The 15,041-nt window shown below is 29.1% G+C and overlaps 1 protein-coding gene across 1 annotated transcript; it reads left to right on the top strand.

Annotated features, from left to right (window-relative positions):
* Positions 1 to 5,495: 5,495 nt before the first annotated feature.
* On the top strand, positions 5,496 to 14,617 carry LOC106637672 (actin 205-like). Its single transcript, XM_089597173.1, has 2 exons — positions 5,496 to 5,595; positions 13,348 to 14,617. The coding sequence occupies exon 2, from the start codon at positions 13,372 to 13,374 to the stop codon at positions 14,500 to 14,502; it is 1,131 nt and encodes a 376-aa protein (XP_089453299.1). The 5' UTR covers positions 5,496 to 5,595; positions 13,348 to 13,371; the 3' UTR covers positions 14,503 to 14,617.
* Positions 14,618 to 15,041: the final 424 nt, after the last annotated feature.

Consider the following 15,041-nt stretch of genomic DNA (forward strand, 5'->3'; position numbering starts at 1 on the left):
ATCGTTATCGTTATCTTGATAAATAGCATCATTACGTTTATTGATTTTGTAGATTTTAACAATTCTTTTGAAAAAACGAATATTATGAGAATTATTATTATTTTTCTTACATTATCATTATTATCAGCTATAATATTATGATTATGAACAATACTATGATTGTTGTCGTAATCATAATTATCATAATAATTATCACTACTACTGTTTTAATTATTGTCATTATAAATATTTTATCGTTGCCTATAACAACATTTTCTTTGTAACTTTTCTTTTTATTAGTATGACTGTAATGCTTATGATTATTCTTGTTATTGTAATAATCATTTGTATTATTAGCATCGCTATTACCGTCATCGCCTTTATTTTTATCATCATCATCACCATTCTTATAATCATCATAATTCTTATTATTGTCAGTATTTTTATCGTTATAAATAGCATGATCAATATCATTATAAGCCTTTTTTTACCATTATTATTATCATAAAGCTAATTGTCATTATCATAATCATCACTTTAATCATCATTATCATTGTCTTTATCATCATTATAATAATTATCGCCAAAATTATCGCTATCATCATCATCATCATCATCATCATCATCATCATCATCATCATCATCATCATCATCATCATCATTATCATCATTATAATTTAATTTATCAATATAATTTTCATTAGGTAATACAGGCCTTAGAGTTTCGACACTCGGTCTTTCCTTACTTAGCTTGCACCTCTGAGAATCTTCTTCTTTATGTTTATATTTTAACTGTGGTCTGATGGTTAGGAAGATATTTTGATTAAGGTCTCCATTTCTCTCTTAGTGATTGATGTTACAGTCCAATTTGAGGTGGTTTTCTAATATGCCAATGACGATAGCATAAACAGAGTCTACTGGGCAGAGTTTTAAAAAACGGCTGTAAAATATATAAGAAACGAAGATATTATATTTCATCGTTTTTGTTATCAGTATTATATCTTTTATGACATCATTGTCTTGATTGTCGTTTTGCCATCATTATCATTATTATTATTATTTTTATTCATATTATTATTATTATTATTATTACTATTATTATTATCATTACTGTTCTTATTATTATTATTCTTGTTATTATAATAATTCTTTTATATTCGTGACTTTGCTATTTTTACTACCACTTTTATATTTAAAGACGGGTTAAATTATGTTTCTAAGTATTTTATTTTAATTGCTTTTATTGTATCTGTGTGATAAGTTTTGTTTTTTATCGCTGGGCTTTAGCCGAATGAACTGCTGATGTTGTTTAGCTATTTGAGCAACTTAAATACTTACAAACAATATAGGCTTAGGAGACTATTGTACGCTTATTTACGGATACATTTCACAGTAATGATCTATTTAAAAAATTTAAAGTCTTAGTTAATTTTCTTGTTACAGAATCGTGTAATACCTTTTTTCTAGTGTGTTTTACTTTTTTCAGTCTTTCTCTAAGTATCTGTAGTTGCAAGTTCTGAATATTATAAGTTTTTTTTATTGGTTTGCCCTATATAGTCTTATCTTTACTTTAAATTAGTTTTCAGCCTAGCTTAAAATATAATGATACCTACTGGACGGTTAATTTCAACATGTTCAAAGTATATTAAATACAACGAACTTGCTTTTAATTTTCGTCTTTTATGCCTTTAAGTCTTTTAGGATCATGTTTGAAGACATGTTCTAAATCTATTAATAGTCTTGTAAATATGCAAAAATGCCTCATCTAAAGGGGCCTCTCGTAATAAGCAGAAGCTACGTGAAGGTATAGTCGTTTACATGAAACTTACTTATATTTTATCTATAAACTCACTTATAGCAATTAATTTTACGATAACAACAATGTTTACTATAGTTTCTTGTAATTAAAATATATACAATAATAATGTTAGGAATATTACCTGTGAAACCAACCGTAATGATGGCATGATACTATAATTCATTCGAAATAGTATTCATTTTACTACTATACTGTAGATATACTGATAATCTGGAGAATTGTATAATATTTAATAGAAATTCTGAATTTTAATAATTTAACATCAATAAAAAGAAAAAAAAGAAACAGAATGATAACACAAAAGAGTTTCTGCGTTTGTGCTACACGTAGCGATAAGTTTCTCTATTCTAGCTCATCATCTCTACTAATAAAGATAATAAAAAAAAAAAAAAAAAAGAAACTGATACTAATTATTCAAAACTTAAGGCTTCGGAAGTTTGAGATTTTTAATATTCTATTCTCATTTGTACGCACCGAATATCCTATAAGATTGATTGTCATGTGACTTAAGCTCTATAATTTGCGGTGACACAAGTTAAGATAGATCACGTGACTTACTTACTTGGATTGTAAAAAAAACTGTTTGAATTGCTTAAGCACTATGACAATTTTCTGAAATAATGATATTTTACGTGAGAAAACTAGACTAATCGTTATATTTTCTTTAAGGTTATAAAATATAGAAATATAAAACTATTTACAAATAAATATGATTGCTTCTCACGCATACATCTTGTTACTATACAACTATAAACTAAATATTTTTATTATACCAAATTTAAAATAAAATTTAGTTATCTTGTCACGTAAAAGTGCGATAAGGCAGTTTTGAAAAAGCATACGAAGACTAATTGACTATTGTACTGCGTACTTCAGCTTTGTACATTCGATTTTTTGAATAGCGAAAAATAGTTCTTTTTGATAGTATACCTCACGTATTTTAGTTTAATTTATTTACTTTCATCCAATCGTACAGTTTTACATACAAACATTGGCCGAAAAGTCGTTAGAATAACGAGAATCAGATACGTGCATCTCATAGTACTTAAAACAAGATTTTTTTAAGATTAGTCTTTACAAGATGGTCTTATCATTGAGTTAGTTGCAACCCAACCTTTTTTATAAATCGTTAGGATAGGCGTATTTTTAAAATCAAACAGTGCTGCCAACAGTGTGATATTGGCTACAAATCTTTTCTGAGCTTACGCTATTTACAGCAGACTGCTTGCAGTGTTGCTACAGTAGATGTCTACTCTGCAGAAAAATTTAAACATGTTAAAAAATCATGTACCTCAAATACTATAAACAAAATTTTCTACATAAACAAATAACATTCTTTTCATTATTTAACTAGTAAAAACAGATTATCCAATAAACAGCTATAATATTTAAAAAAAGTACTGTCACTTGATTTTACTATTTACTATTGTAAATCAAGCCCACATTTGGCAACACAATTTAGAGCTCACAGAGGAAAATTTTAATAATTTTTATTTTTGTTTACCATGTGTTATGGGTTATGGGTAATAGATCGAGTCATTAGATTTAGTGATTTACATAATGTTAAGTAAAATAGCTTTCATACGATCCTATATATATATACAATTGATTTGATAAGGTAAATAACCCCAATTGCTTACATAGTTGCCTCAGTAGCATACACATGTAAGAGTAACAGAATAATCGAGAGCCAAATAGGACCTGTATGGGACCTCAAATGACTGTAAAAAAAAAAATTGCCTTCAAACTGACCTTAATAGCCCAAGTTGTAAATGTAAAATCACTAAAAAACCTTAGTCAATAATAATACACATTGTACAAAAAATTATTACTATATACAAAAAAATCAATGATTTTTGTAGTAATAAGTTGAAAAATTGTTGCATAAAAATTGAAGTTACTTACACATTGCTTCGAAGGTTCTTGTAAGCAATAAGTGATAATTATACATACAGTGACATGTGCATTATGAGCTTTTTCATGCAGGATAAATTATATTTCTCTCTCTATTTGTCTTTTCTTTTATAACTTATAAAGTATTGATTATAAAAGAAAAGGATACTTGCAAAAGTTGTTAGGGAGATAGTTTTATACAGGAACTAAGTGTTTAAAAGAATCTGAAAATTAGTTTTTACTATTAAAATATGCAAAAAAATTCAAAATACCGAAAAGCTTAGCATGAAGTAAAGTACATGTTAAACTAGTAAAATTTTGGTGAAAATTGCAAATGTTATATTTAAAAGTGTGATTAACATTGCACGTTAAGTACAATCATGAAATTGTTTAGTGGCAACTAATTGCAAAACTGTTGATTAAAAATTTTAATTCCTCATACAATTGGAAAACCGCGATGCATGAAGATCTGCTTTTTTGGAGTAAAAAAAGGTTTGATATTCCTATAAAATTCACGTTTTAACGGAAGTAAAGGGTTAGAAAAGTTTGAGCTGTTAAAGTTTAATACGTAAAATAATAATTTGGTAAGTCGTTAAACATATATTGTTATTACACAGTTAATGTAAAAAAATATACATATATCATGTTGTCTACTTTAAATATTCATTCTTCCTTTCTGTACTTATGTTATCTGTCAAAAAAAAACTGTAACTATGCTTATGTATTAAGACCTATTGTAACATGAAATTCATATTATTTAATAAATTATACATCGTTTACGCATTGAGGAGGCAATATTATGATGTACTATTTGTGCAATAGCTTTTTGTATTGGCTATCTATATTACGGAAACATTTTTATGAGATACAACTTCTGACTTGTAAAGTTAAGAAATTAATTTTACAACGTTAAGTTTTCACCATTAGAGTAGGGATTTATGTACAAAATGTTTTGTAGAAACTTTAACTTCTCTAACACATTGATTATACCATACCTTTTTTTACTGTTATTAATTTAAACTTCAACTAATAATTTTGATTATTATCAACACAAACAATTATTCTTGTCTTGATAGGCCAACAAGAAAAAATCTATCTTATGAGCTAAAAAAAGCAGACTGTTAAATAGTATGTGGTCAATCAAATGGTATGCGGTAGCTTTATTATCTACGCATGACATAACTTGCCAGGCTCTATTTTTTAATTTTGTGTTTGACCTTCAATAAGCAGTAAGGTAAAGAAACAAAATAACAGATTTTAATGAGTTTTCGTTCTAAGAAATGATAATTCTGCTACATGAATTACACTAATCTCCCACTTTAAACATATATATATATATATATATATATATATATATATATACATATTAACTGAATACAATGAATATTGTATTTTTCGAAATTGTGTCAATAAGGTAAGTTATACGATCATTTAAGTAAACCAATTTATATATCATGTTACAAGTAAGATATTAGCAGATATTATTATAAATTGTAAGAATTTTCTGTAGAAAAAAAAAAGTTTAAGTGTTGAAGAAAAATTTTGGAAAACAATATATTATAGTAGAATTCACATTAAAGATTATCTTATAAAAATTTTTCTCTCCTGAAATCTGGATGCACAAAATATTATTTACAAAGTAGGTAATAATAAAACGTTTACTTAAATGTTGATTATAAATCAATAATTATATTGGGCAATCATTTTCACATTACTTAGTCCCAATGGTTGTGCTTATTAAGTCTGAGATATGTTCATTTTGGTAAGCATCACGAGAGTCAAGCCTTTTTCGTGCAGGACAGACTAGCATCGCAAATGTACGCGGGGGCGTATGAATAAGAGCATAAATTTACCACCGTCTACCTTTTGGAACACAGACGCTCATCCATTCTGTCTCGGTTACGGTATGTATGATTTTTCTTATTGCTTACCATAAAATATTCAATTTTGAAGACATTCTTTTTTTTTTAATGTAAGTGGGCAGAACTGTGTATATAAGATTATCATAAAGTTATCATAAATCACTATCATAAAATTAACTGCTTAGAAATTAAAAATACGTAAAAGTGGTTATCAGAATTTTTTCGTACAAGACAAGTTGAATCAATTATTTTTATAGTTTATTTTTTTTAAATACATTGAATAACATATTAAAACGTATTTTTATGTAGAAACTAACGATAATAATGTGAATTGCTAGTAAGCACGTAGATTGATGATTAAACTTTTTCTGAAAATCGTCATAATACTATAAGAATGTAGACTTACTTATCAATCCTTTAAGTTTTAATAATAAATGTTAGAGTGCTCGAGAAATTTGATTGTTTACACAGTTTTTTCATCTAGTTTCTTTTTAGAATAGAAACAAGTGTTCATAATAGATAAGAATTGTTCAATAGGGGCAGAGACTCCACTACTTAAATTTTTTTTTAGTTTATGAAAGTATTGTAATATATGATTTCACCAATCATTACTAAACCCTTAGAAGCCTCTGAAAACTTTTTAATAACAGATATTATTTACTTATAAAGACTCTACTTTTTTATTTCCATGATTTTGACTTGCAGTCGTCTATGTATGCCTAATCATGCTCATGATTTCTATGCATTTTTACATTAATTTTAATGTTTAAACACGATTTTTTTTATATTTTTCATCAAATTACGAGTAATGCAGAAATAGTTGTTTAAACACGCACATATTTTATTTAACTATGACAGTAGCATTAAGATATTTTTTTTTAAAGTATTGGCATGAATATAAATAGTTACAACTTGGTGGTATGTATAGATAGAATCTCGTCAAATATTACAAAAGAAAATGTTTTGAGCAAGACTATTTTAAGAAAATCGTATTTCTTGATTTCTTTAGTTAGATATCAGTAGCATATTTCAACTGTGAGTTTTGTTTTTATTACTGTATCCATGCAAAGTTTGTTTTTAATCTAAATATTTTGCACACCAATAAATTGCTAATTCATTGATTTACTTAATCTTCTCTAAAAGTTTTCATGACTACTCAGATAAATAACTGTTACAAAGCTAAATTTAAAGATAAAACTCTATTTCATTCAAATCCATTCTAGTTAAAGAGGAGTCATCAAATAGTTAGTTATACCATTGATATTGTACTAGTTATAAATGTTGGGTGCATTAATGTATATGTTTTGGAAATATTAAACGTCTGTATTATGTTACTGTGTATAAATATTGATGTTCACATAAGTGACAAACAGTAAAAAAGGCAGTTTTCCTATTTTCTACAATGCCATGCACGTTTATCTATAAATAATAAATGATTTATCCAAGTTCTCTGTATTATTTTTTTATACTTATCACTCTTCATTATTTGTAATCCGGAGTTTTTGGAATAATCTTTTCTATCTTTTTATATTACTAAGGAGCAGCAGTTTTATAGTTTGGCATGGTTAAATGTCAAAGTCTCGTAGAATGTTGAATAAAATTGTAGAATATCGTATATTCAGAAAACGCATTAGAAATATGTGTAGACTAATTCTTTACAGTATAATATGACCTGAATAGCATAAGCTATTTTTAAATTAACTTCTATGAAACCCTATACCCGACAATGTTCTCCCCTAAGTGTGAAATAACTATAGAGGCAAAGATGACTTGGTGATAGCGTGATTTCTCTTCAAGTCACATACCTATGAATGATTCTTTCTTGTAGTATGTAGTCTAGTAATTCCATGAAGTGGACTTTTTTAATGCTTCCCATAAACATCAAATAGGGTAGTGTGGATTAAAATAGCCTTAAAAACGTATCATCATTTGAATACATCTGTAGCTATTTCACAAGATAGTCCGAAAAATTCACAAATTTGAATAAAACGATTTTTTAAATTTAAAAACAACAAAGTTTTCTACAGAAAAATGCCAATTAGACGGTTTAAAATACTAAAAAATTCTATCGCATTAGACGCTTAGTATTAGGATTTAATTAAGATCATTGAACATTTTATTTCTAACGTATTTTTTGTAATATTAAGAAAATCACTCCACATTAAGTGATAATATAACCTTTGTTTACAACAAAAATGGCTTTTTAATACATACAATTTTAGTAAAAAGCACCAAACGTGACAACACCAAACAAAATTTACTACTGTACAACAGCATAATGTACTCCTGTACTCCTAAACCACTAATTTATTTGGTTAATTCACAATTAATAATTTTTTTTCAATTGAAAAAAAAAATTTTTTTCAAGACTCCGTACACTCCGGTGATCTTAGTAAGAATAAATTTTTCTTTCTCAGTGGCATCACGTGAATTAGGCTCATAGTCAATAAATCGCCACAAAGATGTTACTTTATCTATAGACGCAGAAAGAGAAAGAACTAAAGGATAAGTTTTGAATATCATTTTTACTCACAATTTTTGCAATTCAACAGTTATTGTTATTTGATAAAAAAAACAAATACGAACGGAGATTTATATTTTCATCATTAAATTCAAATTCCGATGTATTATGAAAAAAAAAAAAAAAAATTTGTAACTGAATTACAAAACTTAAAAATTCTCTTTACTGGCATTCTTAAGGTTTTTTATTTTGATCGTATACATATGTTGATAAAATGTATTTTTAATATAAACTTACAAAATTGTATCACAGGAACATAATCCTAGGAAGTCAAAAATTTCATTTTTATTTCTTACGATTAAAATTTTTAAATAAATGTTTCGTTTATTGTATGATAAAGATACGTCTCACAGATAATTTAAACCAAAAATGGATGCAGTAGGCCCTGTCCAAAATATACAAAACGACCTTTTTTTCACAGAGTTACCATACTATAAATCGATTAGTTAATAATTATTTCTAGTTTTTCGATGATATTCAGTTCTAATAAACAAAGGCTAATTTTTTACGAAATGTAAAGTGATTTTCTTTATAGTTAAGAGCAACACTTTAAAAATAAGAAACCGCAATATTTTAACGATATTTTTTGATCTTTTTAGAAAATATTCAATAAATCCTAACCTAACAGTTTTATTAAGAATAACTGGACTACTGCAAAAATATTTATTATTTATTTATGATGATCCATGTATACTAGAGAAAATATCGGGCACAAGGAGTCTTGAAAGCAGAGCTGAGGTGTTCTTTCTGATTTATCTGGTTGGATCCGTACTAGATTGCAACCCCGATTTTCCTACTAAAAGCAAAAAAATCATGCAAAAGTTCTAAAAAAATGCTAGAAGCAGAAAATATCAACTTTTTCTACATCAGGCTTTTTTTTTATTTTGAACGGCTGCTCTAAGCTTGGTAAGATAAGCATGATCTGCCACTGGCGTGCATTCCGTCCAGAATCACCGAACGGTGATGTCTCTGGAGCAATAGTGCTCGAATGACAGAATTTACAATGTTTCTTAATTTCGGAGTTAAAAAGGCATTATTACTTCCTAGAAATAATTTGCGAACTGTTGACTGTAGGAAAGTATTCTAACGTTGTTCGCTTGATAATTGCTTCCTAATCAAAAAGTAAAGGTGGTAACATAGCCAAGGATTCGAAGTAATTTTCGATAAGCAATGAATCAAACTTTAAATCATAAAAGAATGGAATCTTTTAAAGTCAAGATAAAACAAGAAAAGGTATTTTTAGTGAGAGTGTAGTAAGTTTTTAATAATTGTGATGTCTTTATTTTCATGATTTTTGGCAAGCATTGCCATAACAGTCTTGGCTTTTTTATTGGGAAACTCTTGTTACTTGAAATAGCCCACATACATAAGCTTTGTTCAACAAAAACGTACAATGGAGCTAGAACTGTATAGTTTTTTCTCTAAGAAGATATTAGTTGCTTGTCTTATTGATTGAAAATGGATGGTCATCAGTAAATAATCCTTAAAAAAGAACTTTTACTCAAGAAATATGGTTTTTTTTGCAATATTTGTGGATGATAATGAGGTTAAGTATTCGCTGTGAGGATGAAGACCAGCAGCGCTCTAGCAGATTTTTTCCAAGACCTGAACATGTCGTAAGCAGATTGTTGTGCCGTGATACATACGGACTTGGTGACATAAATATTCATTGCAATTAATTAAGAGCTCGTGGTACTCTGCACCTATAGTCTATAAAAGCTTGTGTAATAAGTTATCCATAAAAAATTTTTTAACCTATCATAGTGCTGTGTATCACCAATTAATATGAAGGGCAATGATACGGATGACACGAAAAGAGGTTACGGGCATATACGTGTGTGTATACATGTGTGCTTCTCTGTGTGTGGTTGTCGACTGCAGCCACTGTGCCGACGACGGCGACGACTGTACACAGTGTACACTTTGATTTTTGTAACTAAATCAAAAACATACTAGAGTTACTATCAGCCAATTATTAAATATTTCATGAATACCTGATTGCACTAACTTTCATATATAAAAAGTGCAGAGTGCAGAATAAATATTTATGTCACCAAGTCCGTATGTATCACGACACAACAGTTGGCTCTCAATACGTTCAGATCTTGGGTAAAATCCGCTGGAGCGCCGCTGGTCTCCATCCTCACAGCGAATAAATGTAAAAAAACGAAACATGAATCTTGATTGTGTTTCTACTGGTTACATGGAAGTATATATGAGCAAAGAAAATTTAATCAATTGAGTTGATTAGATACGATGAAAAATTACTTGAAATTTTTTGATGCTAAATAAATAAACAATTTAAACCAATTGGTATAATTGAAATTCTATACCATATCTTTAAAAAAAAAAATTTTTTTATCAAGTAACTAAATTGATAAAAATTTTTTTGAAAACTGGCAGACAACATTTTTGACTTATTTTTATAAATGTATAAAAATTACTACGTGGTATCAGTGGACTAAAATTCTGTACGAATTAGCTAGAGTTTATAAAACAGAGACTAATCGGAGGCTACTAGGAAAATTTTGCTTTAAGTAGACATCAGACTGAAATGGAAATGTGAAATACTTTTTTATAGTCATCTTGATATACGTGTACACTTCAGTAATAAAAACCACCTGATGGGTTCGAAAGCTTAAAACTGTCACGCTTTTAGGCTACTTATAGAATATTAGACATCTGAATGACAACTACGTGTTATTTTCTGAAGAACGGTGCCTGAACACCAACTTCATTGAATAAACATTCCTGAACATACAGCCTCATTCGTGACTGATCAAATGGGCTTGGAATACTATAGAGTGCTACTCGAACTGTGTTTCAGTATCCCTCTCCAATAATTTATCGGCAACTCGAGGAAATTCCAGCTCCCTAGTGTCAGTGTATTAGGTCATTTAATAGTTTAGATTACATCAAATCTAAGGGTACCCTTTTTTATATCCTCAACCAGACAAAATCTTGAGAAATTCATGCTTAAAGCTCACTCTTTAAACTAGATCGCTTATGGCAGGTATAATATACTATATTATAATTATATTAGTATAATAATATAATTAAAATTATATTAATTAAATTATGATATTATATTAATTAATAAAATTATATTGAATAATACAAATTAGTATAATAATATACTATGACTAATGATTTTGCAACTCAAATTGAAAGTGTCAGGTACTATCAGTACACACGTGTTGTAGGCTATAACTTCAGTTTTTAAATACCGTCGTGGAAAATATGAGTAACCGGAAAAAGTTGTGAGGTATTCTATTTATGATTGATCAAATTGTTGTATTTCCGTAGGTTAGCCTATGTTTTTCTTATGGCAACGGTGCCAACTATCAAAGTTTTTTGAGCAAATTAGGGCTCCAAAATGAGGGTTGGTATCCCTACTCACTGTAACCTACTTAAATATGGGAAATCTCGTAATACAAGATAAAGTTGCTAGTAACTTGTCGGAGAGCGATACTGAATCATAACCCTAGACATCATATTTGATGAGTAAGTGCACCAGCCCATTATTATTATTATCAGGTATACACATCTGAACCTTCTACCACGTCCAGAAGTTTTAGCGTACTAAGCTTCCTGGAGCACATAACGCAAATGTCTTTATTGAAGTGCACGTACAACGATGACCTAGAAAATTTGATTTCATTTTAATTTTATTTTGTGATACAAGTATCATGTGTGCATATCAGTTTCAGTACGAATGCCAGTAAATGTGCGAAGAAGCACGTGTGTGTCAGCCACGTACCTCTCGCTAGTGTGGTGTACACAAATTTTCGACACAACGTGTGTGAAGATCTCGATTTAGAGCCAGCTATTCTTTAAAGACTTTGACGTACATGTGATCTGTGAGTCACATGTGTTAATCAAGTCCTTACAGTCACAGCAGATGGTTTGAAAGAAAATTTCTCGCGCATGACGTATCAAAAAAACATTTATAGATAATAATAGTGCTTGTCATGAATGATATTATTTACGGTGGCTTGGTCAGTTGTTGTCGTACATAGGGTAAGGTACCGTAGGCGTATAAGCCCTGATTAAATAAACTTTTGTCGACGGTTACTTTCTTAATTAATGCATTTCTAATATAAAAGTATGTTTCTGGGGCATGCGCACCTACAGAGCCAGTTTAAGTACCAAGTAAAACAATTGTTATTTCTTACTCCTCTTTCAATTTTCACCTTATCAAAGTGGTATAATTGTCAGAGTTTGATAAATTCTTCAAAAAAAAAAAATACGTCAATAGTATTCTCTATTTAAGAGGTTTATCATTTATTTACAAAATAACAGACGATTTTGTTACGAGATTTCATCAGTAACAGTAACAAGTTTTCAGTAGAAATTTTTCCAAAAGTTAAACAGTTAATTCTAGTATTTCTTTATCGCAAATTATTTTGACATACTTAATTTACATTACATCTGAATCTCAGAGATTTTTGAGAGGATGAATAAACTTCTTAGTTCAAAATATTTTTCTCTTTTAATGATAGATTCTCCTAGTGAAATATTGTATGTTCATTTTGTATAAAACCTATAGATTAAGGTTTGATAATACTAATAATTGTAGAGTAATACAGGCTTTTTTACGTTAATTTTTTTAAGAAGTAAAGTAATCGAAATTCAGTTATGTTCTTTATTTATAAAGTAAAAAATATACCACTTTTTTTAAGCTTTAATAAACACTTAATTTGTTCATAGCTTCCTTTTTAATTTTTTTTTTTAACTTATGTATGTTGTATGTAATTTACAAGTATTTTTTACAAATTCATTATTTACAGTTTCAAAAGTTGCAGTATATTTTAAGAGGTCTTATGTTATCTTCAGCTACTATTGAAAATTTGTCCAGTTCAATAATTATAGTAAACGTCAACAAAACTTTAGAATGAATTAAATAGATACATAGTAGACTTAAACACATTTTTGAGACAAAGCAGAGAATTTTGGAAAAAGTCTTGTTGTATAATGGATAGAAATGAATTATTTCTTTAATTTTTTACAAAATTCTATACCTTTTTATAAAAAATTTAAATTTTAGCTCATGAAAGACAGACCATTGGTAAATTTGATAGTATCTATATACTAGGACGCTTTTATTGTATGAAATTTTTTTTTATGTCTCGTTTTTTTTAAATTTTAGATTGATGGAAAAATTTTTTTAGTATAACGAGGCAAAGAAATGTATCGAAATTGCGAGTTAATTTATAACTTAGTTTCTTTACATTCACTTTCTTAATTAATTTGTTCTTTATTAATTATTACAGGTATTAACAAACAACTTAATAAAAATGTGTGACGACGAAGTTGCAGCCCTTGTCGTAGACAACGGATCTGGAATGTGCAAGGCTGGGTTTGCTGGAGATGATGCTCCTCGAGCAGTGTTTCCTTCAATCGTTGGTCGTCCTCGTCATCAAGGAGTAATGGTTGGCATGGGACAAAAAGATAGCTATGTTGGGGATGAAGCTCAGAGTAAAAGAGGTATCCTTACTCTAAAATATCCTATTGAGCATGGTATAATCACCAATTGGGATGACATGGAAAAGATTTGGCATCACACGTTTTACAATGAATTGCGTGTTGCACCGGAAGAACATCCTGTACTTCTTACTGAAGCACCTCTGAATCCAAAAGCAAATCGAGAGAAAATGACTCAGATAATGTTTGAAACATTTAACAGTCCTGCTATGTATGTTGCCATACAAGCCGTACTTTCACTGTATGCTTCTGGTCGCACGACAGGTATCGTTTTGGATTCTGGAGATGGTGTTTCTCATACTGTTCCAATCTATGAAGGATATGCTCTACCCCATGCCATTTTACGTTTGGATTTAGCTGGTCGTGATTTAACCGATTATCTTATGAAAATCTTGACTGAAAGAGGTTATTCCTTCACTACAACGGCTGAAAGGGAAATTGTACGAGATATCAAAGAAAAACTTTGTTATGTTGCACTAGATTTCGAACAAGAAATGGCAACAGCTGCTGCAAGTACTTCTCTTGAAAAAAGTTATGAATTGCCTGATGGGCAAGTTATAACCATCGGTAATGAAAGGTTCCGCTGTCCAGAAGCTTTGTTCCAACCATCATTCCTAGGAATGGAATCTTGCGGTATTCATGAGACCGTTTATAACTCAATAATGAAGTGTGATGTAGACATTCGTAAAGATCTCTATGCTAATAACGTCTTATCTGGTGGTACTACTATGTATCCTGGTATTGCTGATCGTATGCAAAAAGAAATCACTGCATTAGCTCCTTCAACAATCAAAATTAAGATCATCGCTCCTCCTGAGAGGAAATATTCTGTATGGATTGGTGGCTCTATTCTTGCTTCATTATCTACCTTCCAACAAATGTGGATATCCAAACAAGAATACGACGAATCAGGACCAGGAATCGTTCACCGCAAATGTTTCTAATCGTTAAATTTTTTACATACATTCTCAAATTCAATATTTAATTTTTTAGTACCATTAATTTTTGAATGATGTATCAAAATCATTGCCAAAATTTAATAAAAAATGTGTAAATCTATGTACTGTCTTGCGATTTTACTGGATCTGTGTGTATTGGTTGTATGTGCATGCAATTTCAATCTATAAGATCGTACTTAATATGATGATGAATTTCAAAAGAAGAACAGCTCAAAATATATTCAGTCAAAGTTTATATAACTACCCTTGGTAGTAAAAAAAAAACATAAACGTGAACCTTAGGCATCATTAGATTACTTGTCACGTCTCGTTTTTTATTAACTCCACACTAAATTTTTCTTTGTAACAAGATCTAAATAATTAGCTATTCATATTTCTAAATTATTTTTTAACTATTTATTGTTATGAGGTCTGTATGTTTTTTTTCAAGTTTCATTATACTTAGTAAATTTTCCGTGGTTTTCACCAGTCCGAAAATTCTTGGATAGTTCAAAAATATTTTTTCTAACATACATTGTATTATA

Source organism: Copidosoma floridanum, unplaced genomic scaffold, assembly GCF_036245765.1.
Source record: "Copidosoma floridanum isolate Cflo_tuat_1 unplaced genomic scaffold, Cflo_Japanese_pri ptg000030l, whole genome shotgun sequence".
Taxonomy (NCBI): domain Eukaryota; kingdom Metazoa; phylum Arthropoda; class Insecta; order Hymenoptera; family Encyrtidae; genus Copidosoma; species Copidosoma floridanum.